The following is a 26,575-nucleotide window of genomic DNA, read 5'->3' as shown; positions in this document are numbered from 1 at the left end:
GAGAGAGAGAGAGAGAGAGAGAGAGAGAGAGAACCAAAATAGTAGGGAGCCACGTGGCGAAAAATGGTGTGGGACACTTTTTTTGGGCAGTGCTAAAAACATGAATTTTTATGCTAGATAGGCCGTGCTGTTCTTGCATAAAAAAATTCATTTTTAAAAATTAATGTTTCTTATCATCGCTCAAAAAAGGCAAATTTTTAAAGCTGGAACGAGTTAAGAGTCTTCAAATTCAGTGATGGTGATGATGCGTGAGAAGGCTTGTTTTGGTGGAACTGGGAATGGGCCCAAGAATGCCATCATTTGTTTATGTGCACCTCACCGGAGATTTTGATTGGGATACGCAAGGAAAGTCTGTAAGCTCTTAGTCGGCGTGTCATAACAAGCAAGACGTACAGCTAGCTGTATTACCCTTTAACGTTGGTGATCGATGACTTGAGTTCGTTGCAATGCAAATACTTCCCAAACATAGAACCCTGCATTTAAAGAAACAATGGAAGAGAATGATACGCAATTGTTTGAAACAAACGGTACATTGTTGCAGACTCCTCACACGGTGCACGAGGGCGCTTCAGCGTCATCGGTTCTACTGTTGAGGGCTGGGTCATTGTTGATGAAACGTAAAAGTGAGAGTCTTCAAGAGGTGGGATCGGACACAAATGCAAACGTTGAAATCGAGGACTTTGGAAAAAAGAAAGTTAACTCCAAGGGGGCAGGTGGATCATCGGCTGGAAAGAGAGCTAACGAGGAGGCGGCTCCAGAAAATTGGCATACCGTTATCGATGAAATAAGGCAAATAAATATCTGGTTTTCCAAGCGTATGATTTTCTTGAAGTTTCTTTTTATTATGCTTGCTAACCATGTCCCCTAGAATAAAACCGAGTAAGACGAAGGGGTTTAACGTATAAGATGTTACTTTTAGTCCTTGCTTTTTGTTCCAAAGAAAAAACATGTGATGGCTTCACTATAGGGTTTGCCAAAGGAGTAGTTGAAAGGAGTCTAAAAGGAACATGTTTAAGCAAAGGAAAAACGCTTCAGGAACAAATATAGAGAGATGATGCAAGGAGTTATCCTCATGAAGCCTCTCTATGATCCAAGCGTCGTCTTTTAGTATTTATACCACGTGTTGGACTTTCTCACTGCACGGTAATTCAATAATCTAATCCTATTACTTCTGAGAAAGGCCTATGATACTTGAAGGAAGAAACTGTCACATGCACCCTTGCATTTGGGTGCATTGTGACAGACTGGATTCGATATCAAGTGCACATTGTACATCAGTAGATCCCATTATGAAGTGGTCCCATTATGAGCCCTATATAGTCTGGGGACGAGTCAGGCATGAGCTACGGACGTCAGTGTTCGAGCCCTAGGGTTAGTCAAAGTCCTCTAGTATCCACTGGAGAACCAGATTAGGCTGGTTAGAAGTCAACCCAAAAGGTTAGCGTCAGTTAGTGTTAGGTTAGGTCAAAAGGCCAACCATGGGCCAGCTGGGTAGGCTGACCAGGTTGGGTCAGATTGACCCGTCGGTTGACCCGACCATTGGGTCGGTCACGCTTGGCTGGCCAGTTGGTCAAACCAGCTACCAGTCGGCCTGTTTGAAGGCCTATTAAGGCGTGTCCCCAGCCAGTACCAGCCCTACTCCAGCCTCTGCTGCTGCCCCTTTGCCACGCCAACCCAGCTCTAGAGTCAGCTGTATAGATTGCATTTAAAGGTAACACCTGCACGCAGCATTCAGCATGGTTTTGGACGGCATCAAGAGCAGTTTTTTCAGCAGTTCATTTCAGTTTATAGTTCAGCCACTTAATCTCTCCGTTTTCACTCAGTTATTTCTCAGCTCTCAGCCATCTCTCTCAGCTCTCTTTGTCCATATTCCTCAGTTCATCTCTCTCACTCACGCAGTAACCCTGCATGCCTGTGGACAGCACTAGCCTCATCACGAGCCTCCTAGAGTTTCTACATCAATGGCGTGGACAGCATAGAGGTCTTGGCTATTGGTTGGAGCTGCTTGTTTGGTCTTTGGGTCTGTTCTAGTGTTCACAAGTGTCTCTTCCGAGTTGCATTCCGTGCTTTCTCAAAGAGTCTTTCATTGTATTTCAGTTCTCCAAGATTAAAGCAAATTCTCCCCTATATTGGGGGAGGGGGCCCTCAGTGGGTACAGGGACCCAATTGGTTGTTGACTCTCTATCTCCTAACCCTCATCACTCTTTCATCTCTCTATGGTGCATAAGTAAAGATGACTCGCTATGGGTTTAAAGGTCTTGCTACGATTACACGATCATTAGCCGTTGCATGTTACAAAAACTCTACTCTGTTCTACTTTGTAATTGTTTGGTATATCTCAACACTCCCCCTCGAGCTTAATCCCAATTCTTGCACACCAAGCAGGTCTCTGAACTTGCGCAGCTTCTCTATGCCCAATGCCTTCGTGAGTATGTCAGCTACCTGATCCTCTGTGCTGACATAAACTAGATCAATAAGACCTAGTAAAACCTTCTCCTGCACATAGTGATAATGCACCTCAATGTGCTTTGTTCTAGCATGATAGATTGAGTTATTTGCCAAGTGTATACTACTCATGTTGTCACAATAAATGACAACTGGCCCATCTGTAGACTGATGCATATCATAAAGTAGCTTATGTAACCAAGCTACCTCACATGCAGCCATTGTTGCACCCCTGTACTCAGCCTCTATGCTCGACAAGGCAACTGTAGGCTGTTTCTTGCTACTCCAAGTGACTGCAGCACTCCCAAAAGAGAACACATATCCACTGGTAGATCGTCTATCAGAAATACTACCAGCCCAATCAGCATCACTGTATCCATGCAACTGTATCTGAACCCCAGTCTCATAAAATAGTCCATACTGCAATGTGGACTTTGTGGGGGTTAAAGGTCACTGTGCCTTTACCCCGGTTATGTACAATACTCAAACACATATATAAATGAATGAAAAAGAAGATTAGGGTGGTTCTGCACCCACCAAAACTTGTGTGGCTCTCTGTTTCTCTCTCTCCCTCTTCCGTTCTTGCTTCCGTTGAGAGTACTCTCAACTGGTCTGAACATCTTGCAATTCTGGCCATCCAGTGTCTACCAAAGAAATCACCCCCTGGTCTTGTACTATAATGGCTTGAGTTGTATCACCTTCCCTTTCTACATAAGTTCATGTTGGCACAGAGTCAACAGAAGGAGTCTCACTTGCGGCTTTCTCACATACACAATGGGCGAATACACACAAAGGTGGAGGCTGAAAACAGTTTTCCTCTTCTTAGTTATGAAAGCCAAAAGAACTCTAGTACAAAGAAATAGAAGAATCCTATATGTGGGTCTCAAACCAAACTCAGCTAACTAAGGTGGCATACTAACTGAGCCACGAACTAAAGTACATAAGGATAGCTGTCATCCAGCTATTATTCATGGGCGGTGTATTAGGATCCTTGAATGTAAAATCAAAATCCAAAGTGGGAGCTTTATAGCCCATTTTCTTTTTAGTCCTTTGGTATATTCTACTGTTGGAGTTCATCCACTCTTAGGTACCTATTAGTTTTGCTATAGATATATGTATCTATACATACATATACATATTTGTGTGTCTGCATGTGTGCAATATTTTTTATTATGTTTTTCCTCCCACTCCCTTTTTTAACGTTTTATTGTCATTTCAAATCTAAAATAAACAAACAAAAAAATTAACTAAGTAAACAATAATGATACTTCCATAGTTGAAATCAAAGGGCATTGAGGAAGATCCTTCTCGCCTCGAAGTATATAAATACACAATCAAATTCAAACTTATAAATGTGCTTTTGCCAATGCGCCTTAAGATGATTGTTCTTCAAGAGCCATGTCATTCCAAGTGCTACATCTATGTGAACAAGCTTGATAATTTCAAAATCCAAGTTTTCCATGTAGTCTTGGATGCGTAGCTCCCAATTGTATGATTCTTTGGTCCACACCTCAGTTGGACTTCCATCTGCCATCCAAACTATATATACATAGTTAGATGGGCTAGTTTTCAACTTCAGTCTCTTTGCAAATGTGAAAGTAATAAAATTGTGTTGATGCTGAGTTAAACAACATAATGACTTTATGCTCGGCGACTTGCCTTTTCATCTTTATTAATTCCATACCGCAAAGTCTGAGTACCCCGTTGCTGCGGATTGAGACAAGCTATTATCAAGTGCATTCTTAAACTTTTTAGCAACAAAACACCAAATTTAGCTGTTTCTAACCTGAGTGAAGGTCCCTTTAGCTGAATCTGCAAGTCGTTGGGATTCTCTCTCCATCTCTGTATCACACTCTGAGATCAACATCTCAGCCATGCAATGACTCTTATTTTTTGGACAATCCTTCAAAAGATGCGGCTGAAGGCATCTAAAACACGGTCCATTGGATGGTGCAATAGCGATTGCATTAAGCTATGAAGATGCTAGGGGCAAACCAAGTGGGTTCTAGGGCATACAAAGAAACTAACTTTCCAGAGGATAAAGAGGTGTCTATCCTGTGGAACCACGATAAAAAATAGACAATACTCAGACACAACTGAAGAACGGAACTCAGAAAACATAGTGCCTGTCGGTAATATGAAAAACTGAATACAAGAACCTCAAGCTGTCGTGTCTCAAGGACCGTGGTTGAGGTGAATCAGAAAGATGATTCCATGTAGAGAAACAGTAGAAAAGATAGCAGCAGAGGGAGCGTAACGCAGTCCTCCGTGTAGCTTGATGATGACGAAGATGATGAAGGGATGGAGCTGCCCTAGGAAATGGCTGAAAACCAGCATGCTCTGAGGAAGGAACCTTCAGGCTATCTGGAATAGCAACATGATGAAGAAAAGGAGCAGATCTGGAGCAGGAGGGGACAGATCTGGAGTAGAGGAGCAGAAGAGACAAATCTGGAGTAGGATGGGACAGATCTGGAGCAGAAGGAACAGAGCTGAAGTAGAGGAGCAGATCTGGAGCAGAGGAGCAGAAGTTGGGACAGATCTGGAGGAGAGGATGGAGCAGCCAGGAGGCAGAGAGGAGCAGAACTGAAGAGGAGAGGTAGAAGTGGAGCAGGCGGGGCTGCAGCAAAGCATGGAGGAGAAGAGCTGCAGGTCCTGTCCTGTCACAAGGAGTGTGGGGGCAGACGCCTTTTATAGGCCAGACCTAGCTGGTCGGCCAGCTGGTCGGTGGGCCTGCCAGCTGGTCGGCCAACTGGTCGGCCAAACCAGCTGGTCTTTCTGGCCACTTGTTTGGCTGAGATGGCTGGCCTGCGAGTTGTTAGATTGCCCCATATATTGGGGATTGTGTAGTGGCTGAATACCCCCTCTCAATTGCCAATTTGGAGGGGCAAACATTGTGTGCTGGGAGCTTCGTGTAGGGATATCGATGGCGGTGCTGGCTATCCTTGTGAAATGCCCAAGAGGAGATCACAAGAGGAGTGCCCTTGCAAGGGAATTGTTCACTTCCTCAAGTGTCGGAGTTACACGTATGATACCATATAGAAATAAGAACACTGTGAAGCTTGAGAGAATAAGCCACCCCCTCTCACCGCCGAAAGGTGGAGGAAAGAGCAAAGGTAAAGAACAAATTTGTCGTAGCAGTACTGACAATCCAGAGAGGTCGGAGCTGAACAGTGAGCCAGTGTGTGTCCGATCTTGGACCTCGGGAGAGAGGAGTCTATCCCTGCCTCCATGCAGGTAGAAGATTCGAAACAACAGTCATCTAGACACATTTGAACAGAAAGGGTCCCGCCTAGGGAGAACTTGTAGATCCTGGAAGTCGATGCCGATGGTGGTAGCGGTGAAGAATCATGACCCGCTCTTTCGAAGGAATGGGGAGTGTCAAGCCGAAAACCGAACAGGGAGGTAGGGATGGGAGTAGAAGATGGAGTTCTGAAAGGGAGGGAGGGATGGGAGTAGAAGATGGAGTTCTGAAAGGGAGGGAGGGATGGGAGTAGAAGATGGAGTTCTCTCCCTTAGTGCGCAGCGGAATGAAGAGGAAACTGTTATGTTCATAGGAGTGATGCTCCCTGTACCTATGGCCTCCATGAAGAAGCAAGATCTTTAGATCACCAGAGATCTGGGGTCTTTAGCTCACCATGGCTCTGATACCATAGGTACAGGGAGCATCACTCCTACGAACATAACAGTTTCCTCTTCATTCCGCTGCGCACTAAGGGAGAGAACTCCATCTTCTACTCCCATCCCTCCCTCCCTTTCAGAACTCCATCTTCTACTCCCATCCCTACCTCCCTGTTCGGTTTCCGGCTTGACACTCCCCATTCCTTCGAAAGAGGGGGTCATGATTCTTCACCGCTACCACCATCGGCATCGACTTCCAGGATCTACGCTACCATCATCGGCATCGACTTCCAGGATCTACAAGTTCTCCCTAGGCGGGACCCTTTCTGTTCAAATGTGTCTAGATGACTGTTGTTTCGAATCTTCTACCTGCATGGAGGCGGGGATAGACTCCTCTCTCTCGAGGTCCAAGATCGAACAACACTGGCTCACTGTTCAGCTCCGACCTCTCTGGATTATCAGTACTGCTACGACAAATTTGTTCTTTACCTTTGCTCTTTCCTCCATCTTTCGGCGGTGAGAGGGGGTGGCTTATTCTCTCAAGCATCACAATGTTCTTATTTCTATATGGTATTATACGTGTAACTCCAGTTTTGGTCGACCAGAATGGGGCCATTTGTGGCCTCCGCGATCCTGGGCTCTTCAGGAGCCTGTTTTTGACAGAGCTTTGGTTGTTGAGTTTTGTCCGGGTTTTGGTTGTTGATTTGTGTCCTGACGGAGATTCACCTGTGGTGTTTTTACCTGTAAGTGATCGGACCTTTGTGCCAGTTTGGTGGCCTTTGATTATCCTGTCCTCTAGAATTGGAGATTGCCTGGCTTAACACCCCCTCTCAATGTCCAATGTAGACGGGAGAAGCAAAGAGGTGTTCCATGAGTGATCTATCTTCTTCATCAGCCTTTAAAAATATATATATATATATAAAATAAAAAAAATTAAAGGGTTTTCATTTAGATGAAGATGCCTACAAAGTAGGTTTTCATCTTCACTAAATGCCCAGATGATGGAACAAAAAGAAGTACTTGAAGGAGTGCCCTCGCAGGGGATTTGTTCACTTCCTTAAGTATACAAAAAAAAACTGCTAAGAAGGAGGCAGTATACCAATCCCCAACCGTGGGCTGAGATGCTCAAGAGTAGGGCGATTAACCGGCTTGGTAAGAATGTCAGCATGATTATCGGCAGCTGGAACATAGATCAATCGAGTAGTACCAAATTCCACTTGCTCGCGAGTAAAATGAAAGTGTACACCGACATGTTTGGTGCGGTTGGAAAAAATGGGATTGCCGGCGAGAGCGATGGCACTTTTGTTGTCGACGTAGAGGATCGTTGGTTCAGTGCAAGGAAAGTGTAGCTCTGCCAAAAACTGTCGGAGATATATGGCCTCTGTGGTACAATCATACAAGGCCCGGTATTCAGCCTCAGTAGAAGAGCCAGCCACAGTTTCTTGTTTACGGCTAGACCAAGAAACAGGTGCCGAGCCAAACGAGAAAATGTAGCCGCCATGAGAACAGCGATTGTCCGGGTCGCCAGCCCAGTCGGAATCAGTGTATCCCTGTAGTGTTAGTCCTGGTCTGAAATGTAAACCATAAGAGTAAGTACCACGTATGAACCGCAAGATACGAATACATGCATTCCAATGAGTGAGCTTGGGTTCATTAAAGTACTGACTGAGAATGGAAACTGAGTAAGCAAGATCCGGATGAGTGTGAAGGAGCCAGAGCAGCTTGCCAACAACCTGACGATAGAGATGTTCATCAAAGGGAGGAGACTCCAAGTCTTTTGAGAGCTTGACTGTGGGATCTAAGGAAGTGGCAGCGAGCTTAGGCTCGTGGGGAATGATCTGATCAAGGAGTTGAAGAGCATATTTCTGTTGAGAAACAAAAATGCCACCAGAATGCTGAACAACTTCCATGCCTAAGAAATAGGAGAGAAGACCGAGATCGGTCATTTCGAATGTGGTGCTGAGTTGAGTTTTAATGAATTGAAGTGTAGTGGGAGTAGAGCCTAAAAGCAAAAGATCATCTACGTAGAGTAAGATAAAGCAGACCCCCTCTGAAGATTGATGGATATATAAATTTGGATCAAAAGGAGTGGAATGAAATCCATTAGTTTTGAGGAAGGTGTCTATCATGTGAACCAAGTGGGGGAGTCACATAGACTTCCTCATCAAGGTAGCCATTGAGAAAGGCACTCTTGACATCCATCTGATAGATAGACCAGCGGTGATGAGCGGCTAGGGCGAGAAGAAGGCGAAAGGAAGTTAATCGAGCAGTAGGGGCAAAGGTTTCCTCATAATCGATACCATGTTTTTGGCGAAATCCTTGCACTACTAAGCGAGCTTTGTACTTGTCCAGTGTTCCATCGGCTTTGAGTTTTGTTCGGAAGATCCACTTGGTTCCGATGACCTTTTTGTGAGTGGGTCAATCGACCAAAATCCAGGTCTCATTGCGATCAATGCTCTCAAGCTCCTGTTCCATGGCACAATGCCACGCAGGATGTTGAACTGCTTCGTGCCAAGTGGCAGGTTCAGAATGTATGATATAGGCCGTGGTAAAAATGGAGGCGGTGGTAGTGGAAGAAGTTGTTCGAGTAGAGCGTCGAGGACCGGAAGGAGGAAGTTCTAAGGGAATAATCCCGGAATCCTTCATAGTTTGTCGATACGAGCGTGGCAGCGGGTCGTGAGGAGAAGCAATGGGTGGAGAGAGAAGTTTCGGGAGGAGAGAGAAATTTCGGAGAGAATAGAGGAATTTTTCAGAACATCTCTTTCATCGAAGACCACATCTCGGCGAACCAAAACTTTGTTTGTGCGAGGATCAAATAAGCGATAAGCTTTGGCTTCTGCTGAGTAGCCAACTAGAAGTAGAAGTTCAACACGAGGTTCTAGTTTACCGCGAGTATCATTGGGAGTATGAGTGTACGCGCGGCATCCAAAGATGCGAATATGAGAAATAGAAGGTCGGTAGCCATAGAAGGCCTCAAAAGGCGTCATGTTCGGGATGGGCTGAGTAGGGCAATGATTAAGGATATAGACAGAAGTATTCGCAGCTTCTGGCCAGAGACGTTCAGCCAACTCGGCTGCAAAAAGCATGGAACGGGCCATGTTCATGACTGTGCGTTGTCTCCGTTCGACACGAGCATTTTGGGAGGGCGAATTTGGAGATGTAAGATGGCGTTGGATACCATGCTCGTGAAGGAATTGAGTGAATTCATGGGAAAGGAATTCACCACCATTATCACTACGAGCAATCCCAATAGACTTTCCCGTTTGGTTCATAACCAAGCAAGCCCAAGTAGCAAAGAAAGAAAAAGTGTCAGATTTCTCTTTCATGAAGAACACCCATTGATATCGAGAGTAATCATCCACAATTAAGAAGAAATATTGTGAGCCATTCAGTGAAGGAACATGAGATTTGCCACTAATATCGAGGTGGATTAGACGCAATATCTCACTGGCTCGAGAAGTGGAATGAGAAGGAAAAGGAGTTCGGCTTTGTTTGCCTAATTGGCATGGACGACAAATATCTTTGGCTCGCGATAATTTAGGTAGGCCATCAACTAGATGATCCCGAGACATTTCATATAAAGAGTCATAGGACAAATGTCCCAGGCGATAATGCCATAATCATTCTGTGTCAGTTGGATCTTTCAGGGTAGCAATACCATAAAGCCGATGAAACTCAGAGCCGGTATGGGAGGGAGTCTCAAGAAATTGAGTTATGAAGTACAGACCATGAGGTCGGGCTTCGCCTCGAGCTAAAAGGAGTCCCGAGGTCTCATCTATGATGTCGACATGCATCTTTGTAAATAGCACCGTGCGACCAAGAAGGCAAAGTTGATGGTCGGAAAGAAGATTGACCCCTAATTAGGGGACATAAAACACTTGATCCAATTGAGCAAGATTGGGGCCTTTGTCAGTATCAAATGTGATTGAACCAACACCATGAATAGTAGCAACAGAGTTATTGCCACAACGGACTCCCCTTGTTGCCGGTTAGCGAGAAATGAAGAGATCATGATGAGGAGGCCTTCCGGGAGCTGGGTTGATCTTTTTGAATCCCGGAGAGAAGAGCCCCCTCTGAAGCAGGAATGCTATGTTTTTGGTGGACCTGAGAGTAAAGGCGAGCATAACGCAAAAGTTGACATTCGAACTCATAAAAAGTAGGAAGAGATGGTTGAGAAATGATTTGTTGCATAAAACTGAAATACTTGGGCGGAAGTTTGTTTAAAAAGAAAGTAACTTGGTCATCCTCGGATTTGGGAGGACCAGTTGTGGCAAATTCAGCAACTAACCGCCGGTAATCTGCTAGTTTAACCTTGAGATCATCATCAGCAAGGATCTGGAATTGTTGGAGATCATGGTCAAGATTGATGCGACGAGTACGATCTCGAGCTGCATAGCGGTCAGTGAGATGTGCCCATCGCTCAGAGGCAAGATCAAAATGCTGTAATTGAGAGTGAAATTCAGGTAAAAGACCTTGCATGATTTCGACAATGGCAGTGGCATTACGATGTCGCCACGAGCGAACTACCTGATAAGGATAAACATGAGGATCAGGTTGCGATTCAGTACCTTGAATGAGTTCCCATAGGTCTTGAGAATCAAGCACATGGCGCATGAGATTTGACCATGTGGTATAATTAGACCCGTTAAAACGAGTCATATCAGTGAAAACATGTTTGGCTGTTGTAGAGACAGGGTGAGAGGAAGAAAGAGAATGATAGGGAGAAGCAACCGGTGGAGGCATAAGAGAATTTAGAACAGGAGCGGAGTGAGAAGAAGGGAGAGGCGGCACCATCGGAGGAATAAAAGAATTCGGAGAAGGTCCTGAGGGGGAGGGATGAACATGAGAGGCGGGATATGACATGAGAGGGGAAAAAGAGGCAGCGGGAGAGATAGAGGGAAATAAACTATAGGAGTCCAGTGGCATGGGAGAAGGAGGAGGATGAGAAGCCACTGGAGGAAAGATGGCAGCGGAAGATATGAGAGGGATGGGAGGGAAGGAAGAATGTGAACCGAAAGCAAACTCATTGTCAGACGCATTTCTCCTTTCTCGTCTGCGCGTGTTCACATGCATGTATGGATCTGTGTCCTCGTGATTACTCGTTCCTATGCCTTCCCATAACAGATGGAGTTGCACCAAGGGAATAGGGCAACATACCTTGCACTGATTCTTGTGGGATAGGCATTGTCGAATAACCCAATGTTCTCATGCCGGCCTGTCCTCTTTCATCCCCTGATTTGCAAACCTACTAGAGCGCCTAACCGTTACACTCTCCGTGTCATTGACGACCACCTATTCTGCTTAGTCGTCCCCTGCCCATTAAGCTTTTGCGCATCAAACAAGTTGTGCAAACTTCCAAACTATGGCCTTCTACAGCAAGCCGTCGCCGATTCCGTCAACCTAGAACAAAATTCTTTCTGCGTCGATCAGACTCACCGCTCACCACAAATCCCTAGCACACAACAATTGCAAGAATTGAACCCAATCACTAGAGTGTAAGCAGCCTGTTGCTTAACACATGCTCTTATACCAAATGTTACAGCTAAGTCTCTTTGTTTGAACCACTCATGAGTGTCTGAGCCACAATCTCCACCTAGCAGATAGCTTTTCTAACGCTCAGCATGAGATGTTCATTCGAATAATATGTCATTCTTTTCCAAAGTGGGTTCACGTGAAATCCCCCATATTTGCTTAATGTTTTAACCCCTCCCTATGCATTAAATCATTTTTCCCCTTTGGTTCTTTTTAAATCACTAAACTTTCTTTGCCCCTTAGCGATTGCCACTATTTAACCATCTAATGTGCATGGGAGTCAGGGATCATCCTAGTCATCTCAGACCCCAATCATCTGAGACCTTGACAGCTAAATCCTTGACCAATCCTTATAACACATCAACACAATTAACTATTTACCTTTATGCACATTATCATTGGTCTCTATAAGGATCTTTTGTCACCGACCCATTTGAGGTCACGCCACAATCTAACTGGTACGTAACACAAGTAGAATCAATTGAAATCGTCATAGGGAAGCTTCACTAAGCCTGGGAAAGTACGCACAAAGATGGGCTATGGACTTCCAGCCAGATGCAGGTAAACTACAGCCAATGAAAGGGGGAGTATCTCAGAGAGAACTGAATGGATGAGGGCTGTACTCCTATACACTTGTGTCGCTTGTGCTGAGGCTTTGGTGGGATGATTGGGAGTGAGCCTAAGGGCCCATTTGACAGGGCTGGATACTTCTAGAAAACTGGACTTCAACATGGAATAGGTTGATCCAAATATTGCCGACCCAAGGTCGAATAGACCTGATTGGACCCGACAAGTAGGTCGACTGGCCATGTGAGATTTGTACCGCCATCCCTTGCCTATTTATAGGTGTGACCCCTACTTGCAAAAATGCTGCCATATGGCAATCCTAGACATTAGGAAGAGACCCATGTCAAGGCATGTGCACATCTATCTACCCAACATCTACCCGTGTCTATCTGCCCTTATCTGGTCATCATATGGGGTGAGGCTTCACAGATGGGGCAGTTGACGTCCAACACATGATAGTTGTCAAAGGATGTAGAAAAAAATGAGTTATTGATTGGGATTTTATGCATCAAGTATGATACATTAGGCAGCCAACATAATGTGTGGAGGACTGAGGGCAATTAGCTGCTCCAATTGAGATCCCAACCCTAAGGAGGGAGGGAAATCGTCCTTTAATGCACAAACTATCAAATGCTCGGACTTAAGTTCGAGCATGCCCCAAAGAAATTCACTAACATATTGCTAGAGATCACATCTGCTCCCGTCGTTATTTTTGGTTGAGCTTCAGGGTAAAATTAAATACGTATATGTATATCTACTATACTACTATATCGTATATAGGATACTGTAATGTCACCACTACTAATGTGTATCCCTACATTTCCCCCTTGCTCTTTGTAAGATTTGTAATGATGAAAGGATTGTTTCCCTCGGAAAACTTATGAAACGTCAGTGTGCGAGACGTTGATGGACAATCGACTGTGTTTTGGCACCCATAAATGCATCTAGACCGTTGGGGTGATTTCCCGCGTTTCAGCGCTCATAAATAAATCTGGACCATGGGGGCTATTAGATGCGCAATCTTTTGAAAATCCCCCCGTAAGTTCGTACTAACTTCATAGGGAACCCGGAAGACTGTCCAGCTGGATTGTGGACTCCACGACTCGAGAGTCCAGCCAGATTACATGCGTGGAATGCCGGCGGGAGTGGTTTCGTCACACGACATTTGGAGAATTCGCAAGACTGGCCCTTGAAATAAATTTTCCTGGTGCATACCTCTTTGTTTGTAGGGTTACTCCAGGAAGATGTGATTCAATTTAATAGAAGTTGTAAGAGAGGTCATGAGGTGCTGTACTGGCACAGTTACGAGTGATTGGCCCCCTATGGGAGGACTGCGTCAAAAGGTTCCGTAAACTGACACAAGAACCCCATATATGTGATAGATTGAAGGCTACTTGGTGTGACAGGGTAGTCAAGTGTCTTCTTTAAAGAATACGCTTGTGTCGATCCGTCTTGTTAGAATACGATGTTGAGTTTTATCAGCTTTGCATGTGTTAGGGATTGCATCAAATGCTGTTTTTCAACTTATTGTGAGCTAACATAACAATTTTACTTTTTCTACAGTCTGGCCAGGGGCTAGGCTGTCTCAGAGACATTCCAAGGCCATATAGGCCAGCAGGCAGAGCGGAGGCAAGAGTAGGAGAGAAGAGGCCATAACTGACTGTTCCTGTGAGGAGCGCTGTAATTCAGGGAGAAAGGAGGTGGTACCACAGAGAGAAAGAAGGTGGTAAGGAAGTTGGTGGAGGAGGAAAAGGGTGGGGGAGGGAGATGAAGGCTAGGGTAGGGGAGGTGGGGAGAGTAGGGGCTGAACAGGAGGGCAAAGGGGGAGAGGGAGCAATCTTCTCCCAAAAGCACAGAACTCGAGCAGTTTATTCTTTCAGAGCTGTATTTCTCTATTTCTTGTTAGTTCCAAGAGAGGGGGAGGAGCCGGAGCCGTGTAGTTTGGTGTTTCAGTATTCAAGACAAGTTTAAAAAAATGTTCACATTGGTTTGATATACTTGACTTTCAGCAATTTTCAACCTAACTCTTTGTCTCTACTCATAGCATGTCTAGTTTGTTGTCTCTGTCTTTAAGAAGAGCGGAAGGGTAAAGATATGTGGTGGAATAAATTTTAATAATTCTGCTCTAGCCAAGCCATTGAAAATCTGTCATTCATGCACAGATGCATGCGAGCTGATCGAGATGCTCCTGTGGATCATATGGGCACCCATCAGGTAGTTGACTGATACAAGCTATGCATTTTTACATATCTGGTATATGGTTATGGGATTGAATGCTTTAATTCAATTACGCCTATTGTCAGCATGTGTAAATGTAACACACAGCGTGGTTTGACGTCCAGTTGGCTGATGAAGCTGCGGATAAGGAGACTCAAAGGTTTCATCTACTTGTAGCAGCTATGATTAGCTCACAAACAAGAGATGCAGTAACCGCAGCTGCAATGAGGCGGCTACATGCAATTCCTGGTGGTCTCAATCCCTTTGGCCTGTGTAAAGAAGAGCTAACAGCTGACCAGCTGGCGGAGATTTTGAGGCCAGTTGGCTTCTACAGGTTCTTTCATCTGGCATCAACTTGTATTCTTCCATCAGTCAAGTTGGAAAGGGAAGCATAGCTGTCCAGGGTAACACACACATGCAAATGCTTACAGAAACAAGGTCATACTGTGCTTTATGGCTTTTCATAATTTGATCATAATGTTGTACTTTAGACTTATAAATTTTTGAGACTTTTATAGGCACCGGCACCGGTCATCAGACAACATGCACTGGTCAGCAGTACAGCAGCAAGTACAGAAGCAGACTGCCAGTTGGCAGTACAGTCTGCAGGTTAGCAAGTACAGACTGCAGTTGCAGTCCTGCAGTGAGGTTAGGCCAGTGACTGCCATGCGGCAGAGTCGGCCAATAACAGAAGAGGCATGTTGGCCAGACTGAGGGATCCTGAGCCCTATAAAAGTGCCCCCCCTTTGGGGGCGTTTAGCAGTTCCTGTGTGCAGATCACCACCAAGGTGAAGAGCAGCAGTGAAGCCTGTGAGACTAGTTAGCAGGAGGGCTCCCTTGAGCAGCTACTGAAGCCTGCAAGAGGCATGCGGCAGTTTGAAGATCCTTAGTGAGGGTGTAGCATACGAGGCTTGTGGTGGTGCCTGACCTCACTGGAGTTTGCTGTAGGTGTTGGTAGACTTTGAGAGCTCCTTTTATACTGATTTCTACATCTATCTACGAGGTCTTTTGGGCTGGACATCTCAGTGTTCTCTCTCACAGTTTTTTATCTTCTTGGGTGTACACGTGTTGAAGCGAGGCACATTGGGGGTTGTGCGGTGGCATGTCTTCCACACCAGATGTTGTGTGATTGCAAGGACATCGGTTTTATTTACATGTTGCATTAGCTATGCCATGCTATAGACAAGTGTAGGTCTATTCTCAGCCCATGTGGCCTCCCTCTGGACCCATCCTATGCTGCTGGTACAACTCCCCCATGTCCTTAAGGGAGGGCTCACAGGTGGGGAGTTGGCCTCTAAACTCCAATATTGTGTGGCCCATGGCTGATATCTGCTGCCCACAAGGCAGTCCTAGTCCCTCCTGTTTCACCCCATCCTATGCTGTAATGTCATCCTCCCTACGGTCCTTCTCATATGGGGGCTCGTAGGTGGGGAAGTTCTCACCACTCTATTCCGATGCCCCCCCTCATCACCTCACCATGGGCCAACACTCACCTGTCGATGCAGATGCTTCAGCATCAGCTCCCATAGAGAAGCTCTTAGGAACAAGTCGAAGGTGTCCTTGAACTTTGGTTCATGACTCCGCAGCTCATGCTGATCCAGGTTGAGTTCCTTACAAGTAAACCATCTTAGTACATAGGTTGTTTCCATGCAGCACCTATGGTACTCCCAATCATGGAGATGTCATTCTTTTGGCGCACAGATTCAACCAAGAACTCACCATCTCGCCAAGTCTGCAAGTGTCGATGCCATCATCCATTTGACAGATGACCATCTAGCTTTCCCCTTCCGAACTTGAGGATGGCTTGGATCTTGCAAAGCACCTTGTCTCGGAGGTCTACTCTTGCCTGTCTTTCAATCGGCACCACTTGTACTGAGGTCCATGAAACCTTCCGCAATGCGATCTAGATGGCCATTGGTGATCATGTTGAACCCTTTCAGAGGGAGACTTGGGATCTCGAGGATGATCATGCTCATGATATTCTAGAGACAACTTGAGGGGTTCTTACCAAGGAGGACCTATGTGGTCCTGATCATTCTAGTAGGTGTTGGAAATGGAAGTGAGAGAACGCGAGAGAATGGAGCTAAAGCAGTGGAATGAAACTGCAGCAGCAACAATGAACTACAAAGCTAGGGTGGTCATAGAGACAAAACCCTAGGATGGACCTAATTGGGGTCGATGACTAACTCACCCACAAACTCAACCTCTAACCGAGGTTAGGGATTACAAACTTAATAAAGGGAAATAGTGCCGCTCCTTGACATAACGATATTGAATTTCAATGTGTTTCATACGCACATGAAACATAGGATTCTATGCCATTGCAATGGCACTCTGACTATCAGTGAGAATTGGAGTATGCTCCTCTAATGATGCACGAAGATTACCCAACAAGCACTTTAGCCAAATACACTCGACTGTGGTTGTAACTGCCCTGTACTCAGCCTCGCAAGATGAGTGTAACAAAGGGGCTAGTTGGTAGGCTATTTAGTTAGCTAGTTAGTAGGCTCTTAATAGTCCTTTTAATAGGCTGCTGGGTTATTGTCACGTGGCATTTGGGGATCTATCCCATGAGCAATCTTGTAATTTGCAGCCAGCCCTGGAGCTATAAGTAGGCTGCTGTACTTCATTTGTACATATCATTGACTATACATCTCATGTGATTCTTTCTAATAGCTGAGTACTTGCTCTAGCTGAACTCTAAAGAGGAGATCACTCTGTACTTGTCCTTGTAGAGCCCTCACAAGTTCCTATTGGCAAGTCCAGCCTGTGACGCCCATTCTTTTCAACTAATGAAGGAACTTCTTTCCATGCTAACCTGGACTAGCTGGTTGCACATTTGTTTGCAGTTCGGTTTCTGCCAGTTACTGTCCTCTAGCTAGGTATTGCTAATGGAGTAGTTGAATCCTAGGCCAAACTGGTAACATATAGCTAGAAACAAGGCCGGTCCTACTGCATTGGTATCAGAGCGCAAAATCATGGAAAATTGTGGGAAATTTTCATCCTTTTACCTTGAAAATCGGAGCATGTGTCCCTGAGCCTATGTGCTTCTCCCAAGAAAGAAAGAGGAACCCTTATTAGATTGACTTTGGTCAAAGAAGGTTGACTTTGGTTAACTTGAATATCTTTTATTTACTTTGCTTTGCATTGCTATAAGAGAACTGGACACTCTTGCCATGTGGCCTACTTTGATAGGTTTCCTAACAGGTATGAATTGAGCCTATTTACTGAATTGACAAGTCCCCACACATTTAGGAAGATCAAAGATAAAGTCCCCTGCTATGCTTTCCCAAGACGCCTAGGGCACGGGAAGAGGCATCAAGAGTCCAGGTGTCTTTTGCCTACCATACTTCACCTTCTTACAAATAAGGCATACTTCACCTTCTGACAAATAAGGCATTCTGTCAGATCCTTTCTCATACCTAGCTAGAAGAAATATTGGATATTGTTTGTGCAAGGTGCACGACTTTGGAGAATGCTAAAGTCCCCAATTTCTAAGGGGAAAAACCACAAGACAAGTGTCGCCCCAATTAAAGAAGGGCCCACTTGAGCTAAAAACAGTAAGGGCGCCCCACTCTATGGAGGAAAGTGCCTTCTTTTGGATATTTTGGAGAAAGCTAGACTTTCTAGAGAAAATCGCCTATTTTAGGCAAGAAAAGCAGGCCCAGCTTTTGGAAAGCACATGCTTTCTGGTTGGCTGCCCTAGTCGAACAATTAAGCGCCTCTAGGCTCCTAGTTGTATTCAGCTCTTTGTAGATTTTTGATCTTTAGAACAACAAAAATTCTAAATTTGTATGATTGGACTTATTCTAGTCTTACAAAGGTATATCCTAGTTGTATTCAGCCTCATGCTCCCTCTGCGAGCCAGTTGTACAAAGTTATTCTATTGCGATAAAGTCCTTTGGGGGGTCCAACCATTATTTTTGGGCCCTAGTGCTGTGTTTTCTCCCTCTCCCACACTCTCTCTTTACTGCAAATTGTATTCCAGGACAATCGCTGACTTCTCCCCATGCTGTTTGAGATTTCCTGCCACTTGATGAAGAATTCCTCCAAGTGCGATTTGTTCCAGTGTGCTGCGGATGCGTTTCTGATGCTGCGATTTGACCGCCAGCCACTTGTGGATACCTTTCCTGAACTGCGAATTAGTTAGAGAGCTGCGATTTGCTTTTGGAAGTTGAGTTTGAGGGTTTGGTTGAGGTTTCAGCCTATGGCACACCTATGAGCCAAATTCCCACTGGAAGTTCTTGGGTGCCACATGTCAGACCCCTAGGGGGTCAAAAGTTGTCAGAACTGAATTTTTTAACATCAATCTGATCGCTTTGCCATCCTGATTAAAAGCCCTAGGGTATGGTTGTGAAAATTCTAGTTTGAAGCTGCAATTTGGCCCTGAAAGCTGATGCAGGCAGACGAATTGATTTACTGCACTCTGTGGGAGTAAGGCTACAATTTGACGTCTAGCTTGATATTCTGCATGGCAATGTCTTCCTGATTCAAGGCCCTATGAATTTGTTGTGAAATTCCTGGTTTGGATCCATGAAGTAGTTTGCCACTGGAGACACCCTCATGTCGCAACAACCGGCCCAATCATTGTCCGTTAATGCATGCGAATCCGGGGAAGACTGATCACTTTAGAAATGCTGCGTGGCTCCAAGTAACAGAAGACTAGCTTCACTGCCTGCCAATGCTGTGTGTTGGGCTTGTGCATGTACTTGCTTAACTGGGAAACAGCATATTGGCTGGGTAGGACATAAGTAAATAAGGCAGCCCATAGCTTGCTGATAAAGAGTACCATCAAATGGGGCACTCTTTATCAGCAAGCTATGGGCTGCCTTAGTCAGGTAAATGTTTCTTTTAGCATCCATCCACTCTCAGTTATCGAATGTGTCCTTATGACAGAGAGGTTCCTCATTACAAGCAGTAGCCATCAAAGCAACCTGAAGAAAATAACCCTGCATTTCTTTTTGTGCACCTGTGTTGCGGGCAGCCAAGGGCTCAGCTTGCTTGCTGTACTGTAGAGTATCAAGAGCCACTTTGGAACTCTTTTCCTGCTCCTCGTCAACTGCCTGATCAATGGCATGATCATCAAGTGGCTGCAAATCAGGCTGAACATGGGCAACAGCAGGAGGCTGTGAACCGCTAGAAGCATTTGGAGTCATATCCTGCAAAGTGTCTACATGTGCATATGCAAGAGATCCAAACACCTGCATGTGAGAAATTACACGCTTGCGGGGCCTGTCCATGCTTTATAAGGGGTCATGGTCTTCAATGCTCGAGTGGGTGCTCGATTAAGCACATAGTTGGCACCCATATTAGCATCCAACCAGAATTTATTGGGTAAAGACTTTTCCTTAAGTATGCACCTGCCTATTTACATTTCTATTTGGTTTTTTCGCTCTGCAAGTCCATTTTGTTGCGGTGTGTATGGCAGTGTGCAATGATGTATAATACCCCGGGTTGCTAAAAAATCAGAAATTCCCGAGATAAGTACTCACGTATGCAGGGTCAAGTGTGTTTCTGTATCTTGCTGGTGCTTTAATTCATGCATAATCTGCTATGCATTGAGCATCGAATCCTTGATCATCTACTAGCTAATTACTGAGAGAAAGGAGAGTTTGCATACACATGACACCACACTAGGGCCTAGGAGCAATTGGGCTGGACCCCCTCGAAGGTCCTTTATTACAAGAAATGAGTACAAAGCTTGCAGCTTGTGGCTGTTCAAGACAGAATCCACAGGCTGAGAAAATTACAGGAGAGTGGGAGATCCAACTGCCCAGCTTGGCAACTGCCACTTGTCAAAATCCTAGCTACCTTCTAGTTACATGCCAATGACTTGGCAACTCTAGAGCCTTCTAAGGCCATGGTCACATGGACACCTCCTGGCTGCTCGCTAAGATCCATAAAACTGGGAGAGTGAACTATTCTTGAGAACCTGCAACAATTCATCAAATGCATGTAGCCAATGGCACACATTAATTGTTAGCCTCTGGCATGCAAATGGGAATCTCTAGACTAGGATTAAATCCTAGTCTTTTTGGGCATCCCCACCAAGCAAACCGGTGCATACAAATAGAAATACTCTGGTTGATTGGGGTCAAGCCTCTTTGACCATGGTCAAGAACCTTGGCCTAGGTCGAAGTATTTGACCTTGGTCAAATCTCTCTGACCGTAGTCAGCACAAATGCTCTAGTTGACCGAAGTCAACCCTCCTTGGCCGAAACCAAGACTCTTTGATTGAAGTCAAGCCTCATTGTCCGAAGTCACGTCTCATTGACCGGAGTCAATGCTTTGACTAAATAGAAAAGCTCTTTGACCATAGCAAAATGAATGGAGAAATCTTTGATGACCATGGTCAAATAAAAGGTCAAACTTATATTTACTCGGAGTATTTACAAGTTGGTGACATACCCTCGGCTTTTAATTAGTTGACCTCAACTAAAAGGCCTCTTTGTAAATATCCAAAACTTATGGATAGTCAAACAATATGTCTTCATCCATCCGCTTGGCATTCAAGACCGGATAATTCTTGAACCTGACAAGGACCTATAAATTACATTGCCCTGGGGACCCTTGCGTATTGTATGATACACAATCTGCTCTGGTTGGAGAATCTCTTCCAACTCATATGTTTTTGATGGATCTTCCAATATAGGTTCTATGGCTGCGGCCCTTGATATCTCTTTAGAAGACTCGCATGAAATGCATTGTGAATCTTCCAATGCTTTGGCAATTCTAATCTATAAGCCACCTTATTGATTTCTTTTGTGAACCAGAAGGGGCCAACTAACTTGGTAGACAGCTTAGCATACACTTTCTCCTTGTCCTTAAGCTTGCGGAGCCTAGCTTTCTCAAACTTTAAAAGCACCCAATCTCCTTGCTTGATGTGTTCTGTGCTTATTTGCAGCTTTCTTATGTTTCTCTTGAGATCTCTCTATTGCTGTCTGCACTTGGCTGAATGCTGTGTGGAGATTCCTTAAGCTTGCGGAGCCTAGCTTTCTCAAACTTTAAAAGCACCCAATCTCCTTGCTTGATGTGTTCTGTGCTTATTTGCAGCTTTCTTATGTTTCTCTTGAGATCTCTCTATTGCTGTCTGCACTTGGCTGAATGCTGTCTGGAGATCCCTAACATACTAATCAGCTGCAAATATCTCATCTTTGGTCCTCAGGAATCACCTTTCCATATATGACCTCAAATGGGGCTTTTCCTATGGAGCTATGAACCGTATTATTGCATGCAAACTTCAGCGGAAGGTACTTTTCCCAATCTGATTTCTGATCAGCCACATAGCATTTTCAAAAAGTCTCACACACATGAATTTGCTACCTCACATTGACCACGAGTTTGGGGGTGAAAAGAAGAAGAAAAATTCAGGTTTGTCCCCCATATTGTCAAATAAAAGTCTCTAGAATAGGCTCGTCATTTTGGGATCTCGGTCACTAACCATGGACTTTGATACGTATCATGAGGGGCTGATCTGTAGTGAGGTGTCATCCAACCCACCACACTCCCTCAATACCATGCTTTGGCACCCCCAAGTTGGAGGTCACAAAGGTGCTAACGTTTGAGATGGTGCGTGGAACCCTACCGACCCTGATATTAGGAGCCTTATTCGCTCTTTGCTGCTCCTCAAGTAGAGTGGCTGAAATGGTTGCTTTTGCAGGCCCGTGTTTCACAACAAGTATCTCCGCTCTATGTTGAAGGTCGGCCACCTTGGCCTCTGTCTGGGCTATGGGAAGTTGTGTTGAAGGGTGTCTATCTGTCTCTGCTGCTCAACCTCCCTGGCCTGCATGTGGTGCATTTTTGTGAGGAGCTGCTTAGTTGCTGCAAGATGTCCGAGAGAGAGAGAGAGAGAGAGAGAGAGAGAGAGAGAGAGAGAGTCTATTAACATCCAATGGAGACCAAAAGGTCTATGGGACAGCAAGAAACCCTCTAGTACATCTGCTTTAGGGAGCGCACATGATGGCAGCTCCCAAGGAGTGCAAACGGAACTCCCATTATTTAGAGTACCTACATAATAGTCTGAAAGAGTAAACAGCCATATATCAGTTTAAGACTGAGAGTCTTTTGGTTTTGATTTAAACTCTCTGATTAGGGTTATGCCTTCACGGTAAACGGTCCATTTTCCATCCTTTCAGCCCTGACTTCAGCTAATTCAGTTCCCTTATTCTTGAGTTGAGCTTGTGTAAGCTCCTCTGCTATCCATACTTTGGTACCCTTCAACTTGTAAGATCGTCGAAGAAGCTTGATCCGCATATCTTTTGACTTCAGTGTAAGGATTGCATGACCTTTATAGTGCATAATAGAAGTTGGCGTGGAGTCGTCATCATCCCGCTCATTCAATGTTGGGCAAGCTTGCTTTGAGCTTTGCCAATATTTCACTATATGTGTCCTCCTCTTTGTACCAATCTTCTGGGAGTTCCCCTATTCTAATCTTTAGTGCATTATCACATCTAGCTTCGTGTTCTTTAATCTCTGCTTGAATATCAGACTTACTTGCTTTGGTGTCCACTTCCACAGTCACTTCCTTCTTAGCAATTTGTACTTCAATGTGAACAAGATCTTTGATTGTAGAGACTAGCTGCGGGGTGGGGCGAAGCCTTACAGGATTTTACAGCCTCATCAATTATTTCCTGCTTACTAGGTGCTTCCAGGATGTGAAGTCGAGCCTTTACTTTTGCCAGTTCCAATCTTAGCTCTGTCACTGCCTGCTGCAGATAAAAAATCTGATCTTGTTGCCCAAGGATGGGTCGGAGAGAGAGAGAGAGAGAGAGAGAGAGAGAGAGAGAGAGAGAGAGAGATTAACATGTTCAGGAGGCCTCGTGGGCCTATGAGACAAAAGTACAATCAACAAAATAACTTATACAAGCCACTGTGGGCTGAAGCAAAGGGCTCGCTAAGGCCCTTGCTAGTGGGAATTAAATGAGAATTATGTACCCTTGAAAGGTGACAAGTCTTGAGTCCTAACTACAATGTAATCCTTTAATATGATATAGTATATAGTATAGTATATAAGATATGGATATAGTCATTAAAACTTAGCTATAATATATTACTAGATATTAGAATCTAGATTCATCATTCTAGCATCTAGTAATATATTAGCTAAGTTTTAGTTATGTAACTAGATAGTAGATAGTAATTCCTAATTGTAGATATTAAAGATTTAAATATAGTGCTAAGCTAAGCTAATAACCCTAAAATAATCTCAAAATCTAAATAGACTCAAGTAGGTAGTGCTAATGCTCCAAACACATACTTGAGGGCCATGGTAGCTCTCCGATGAGATGTGAAGATGTCGCGTAGTTGCAGCTATCGTGCTGCTCTCGTTGTGGCCATGTGCGTGGTCTTTGTGATCTCTGTATTTGATGGACCATGTCGAGGATGACGCCTTGGATTAGGCGGACTCCTTTGAGTAGAGCAGCGATGGATTGAACCTCCATCATGCGTGCTCTAGTCATCCTTTGTGTCCCAGGCTCCATTACTCCGTGTCGTCTGTTCACGGTGATCCATGCTGCCCTCATGTCAGCTATCTCCTCCTCCTCTGTCCCAATGTGTCCTGGGGCTGACTTGAAGGCGTAGAAGTTGGTGACGTCTCTCTGTGCTTGATCAGTCTCCTATGGTGCCACCACCACGTGCGTGAGACTCTTCAGGATCTATGGGACTAGTGACTACTATTAAACTAATAGTGGCCATCTAGTGAAACAATGCCCGCATTGCTCATGTACATTTTGGCATTGGCTCGCGGCTTGTTTGCTTTCCCGCTGCCCACCCTGCCTCCTTGCCTTGCCCTCGCCCTCCGCCTCGCCCCTCCTCCCTCTCCGCTCCGCTGCCCTGCCTCCCCGGCTCCACCTCCACCCTCAACCCTGCCTTCTCCCCCGCCTCCCCTTGTTGCCATCTACCCCGCTCCACCTCCGCCCCCCGCCCTGCTTTCTCCCCCGCTCCACCTCCGTCCCCCTGCCCGTTGCCTTCCCCACTCCGCCCTCCCCTTGCTGCTCCCCCCCCTCCCCTCCCCCCCTCCTTCTGCCTCCTCGCCTCCCCTCCTTGCCGCCAAGCACCTCTTCGCGCCCTTCTGCCCTCCCACCAGCGCCCCCCCTGCCTTTCCGCCTCCTCCCACCTTCTTCTCTCTTTTCCCGCCTCTCCCGCCTCCTTCCATTTCTTCATTCCTTCCTCCTCCTCCTCCCCTTGCTCCCTCCTTCCTCCCTTGCCCTCTCCTTCTCTCTCCTCCGCCTCTTCGCTTCGTCCCTTTTTCATTTGCCTCCCTGCAGCGGGAGCATTCGTGTTTGTTATGGTGAAAGAAAATCTTGGTGGTGACCTTTGGTCTGGCCAGAGGGGCTCTATGGCAGCACCCTCGACTCCCATAGCTGTTAAAGTTCTTCTTTTCCAGCTGACAAGCAATAGGTACAGCAGGCAGTCTAGTCCCTCCAAGACAAGGCGTTTGTGGGCCTCACGCCTACACGGAGACAGGTGCGAGAGTGGATCCAGGCGAGATTGACATTAGAGGGTGACCACATCCAGGAGATCACCATCTATGGACGAGGTGTTTTCCTCATCTAGTTGAGCTCCCTTGACACCGCCTCGACACTTGTGGAGTAGAGCCCCATTCTCCTCGGCCCGCACCTTGTCTACCTCTTTCCTTGGTATCGTGGGTTCACAGTGGAGGACATGGATACGACACGCCATGTTCCACGGTTTTCGGTTACACTCCACTTCCCAGGGCTTCCCAAGGAGTATCGAGCCATCCTCCCTTTCATTGCCTGGGCATTTGGCACAGTGCTCGAGTCCCCGCCAGAGATGGCCGCCTTCGTCCTAGCAGATGATGGAGTCCCCAGGATCATATTGGTGGTGGAGAGCCCGGAGTCCCTCCCAGAGCTGATCCTTCTTGAGACCCTGGGAGGGAGCACACTTCGCCAGAGGGTGGACATCTCCGAGCTACTAGGCCAGTGTCTTCGTTGCAGACAAATGGGTCATCCCCGTGGCCACCCTCGTGCGCCTCCCCCTCTCCTCCACAGAGTAGGCAGAGTCAGCAGGCCCGAGTTCAGCGCCCTCTCAGGCAGGAGCAGTAGGAGTCTCAGACCTCATGGGTTACTCCCTTAGAAAGGAACTAGACACAGGTTAAAAAGAAAAAGAAACCAAGCAAGCAGGTGCGCATATGCCGCAGACAGAGGGCCAACCGCAGGGAGAGGGACAGAGTTGACTGAGAGGCTTCGAAAGAGGAACAACAGGAGTCACCTCCCCAAGCAGCAGAGGCCACTATCCATCCAGTCGATCCTCCAGCTTCTGAAGTTCAGCCTCCGGGGGGCCTGTGGTCGCCCTTTTCCCTCCTCCTCCCTCTCTCCCCCCTCCCCCAGATCCCCCCCCTCCTCCTCTTCACTTCCCCCTCCCTCCCCAGGGTTCCCCCCGCCCCCTCCCCCCCCCTCAGCCCCCCCTTCTATGCTCACCCTCATTACCCGCCCCTCGTCCTCTGTCCCCCGCGTCCCTACCTCTCACTCTCCCGCCACCCCCCTCTCCGCTCAGTAGCAGCCTCTTCCGCTTCGACATCCTTGCCATCAGGTAAGGGAACGGCGACACCCCCTTCTGCTTCCTCATCGCAGCAGTAGGTTCGCTCAGAGAGGGATCCTGAGGGACGAGGCTCGTCTTCCCGGCCAGCAGCTCCCAACTTCCAGCCTGGGCGTCCCTTACCGCGGGACTTCTGGAGGTTAGGACTCTGGTACTATCTAGAGATTTCGGACTCATACCCTCTGCCATTGGAGGTCACGCTCATGGTCCTTCAGCCCCGAGAGGGGTGTCTGATCAGTGCAGTGGGATCTCAGGCACACCCCGTTTGGAGATTTCCGTTTGCCTCCATAGGGTTGGAGAAGTGGTCCCCGAGGTGTTTGATGCTATTTTGGGTAATCAGATTATGCTCATGATGGACGAGTGGATGGGACCACAGGGACTAGATCTTTGGTACGCCCATGGCGCGGAGGTGAACTTTCAGCTGAGCTTCACGTGCGAGGAGCCAGTGTGTGGTTTGGCGACAGGAGTTATCAGAGTGCCGATGGAGGTAAAGGTGGAGCAGGCACACTTATGGCCCCTCCAGACATGCGCCGAGTTGTTCGGGGTGGAAGCCTCCTTCGTGATGAAGTGGGCATGGAAGATCGGTATTGAGCTGGTATCCACCCTAGTACAACGCCACACAGACACTGACTACTCGCCC

General features: G+C 46.2%; 1 protein-coding gene across 4 annotated transcripts in view; it reads left to right on the top strand.

Annotated features, from left to right (window-relative positions):
- Window positions 1–204: 204 nt before the first annotated feature.
- Window positions 205–26,575, top strand: part of LOC147899800 (uncharacterized) — a 93,320-nt gene continuing 66,949 nt past the window's right edge. For 2 of the 4 annotated variants that reach the window (XM_087377311.1, XM_087377312.1), the window contains exons 1-3: window positions 205–789; window positions 14,325–14,376; window positions 14,505–14,713. In XM_087377311.1, coding sequence (XP_087233437.1) covers window positions 491–789; window positions 14,325–14,376; window positions 14,505–14,713 — 560 coding nt within the window. In that variant the 5' untranslated portion in view covers window positions 205–490. The remainder of the gene's footprint in view (window positions 790–14,324; window positions 14,377–14,504; window positions 14,714–26,575) is intronic. The other 2 variants (XM_087377310.1, XM_087377309.1) reach the window with 2 other exon arrangements.

The sequence above is a fragment of the Dipteris shenzhenensis genome, chromosome 7 (genome assembly GCF_047967505.1).
Source record: "Dipteris shenzhenensis isolate YYH24624 ecotype China chromosome 7, Dip_SZ_1.0, whole genome shotgun sequence".
Taxonomy (NCBI): domain Eukaryota; kingdom Viridiplantae; phylum Streptophyta; class Polypodiopsida; order Gleicheniales; family Dipteridaceae; genus Dipteris; species Dipteris shenzhenensis.
This window is presented reverse-complemented; position numbering and strand designations above follow the sequence as displayed.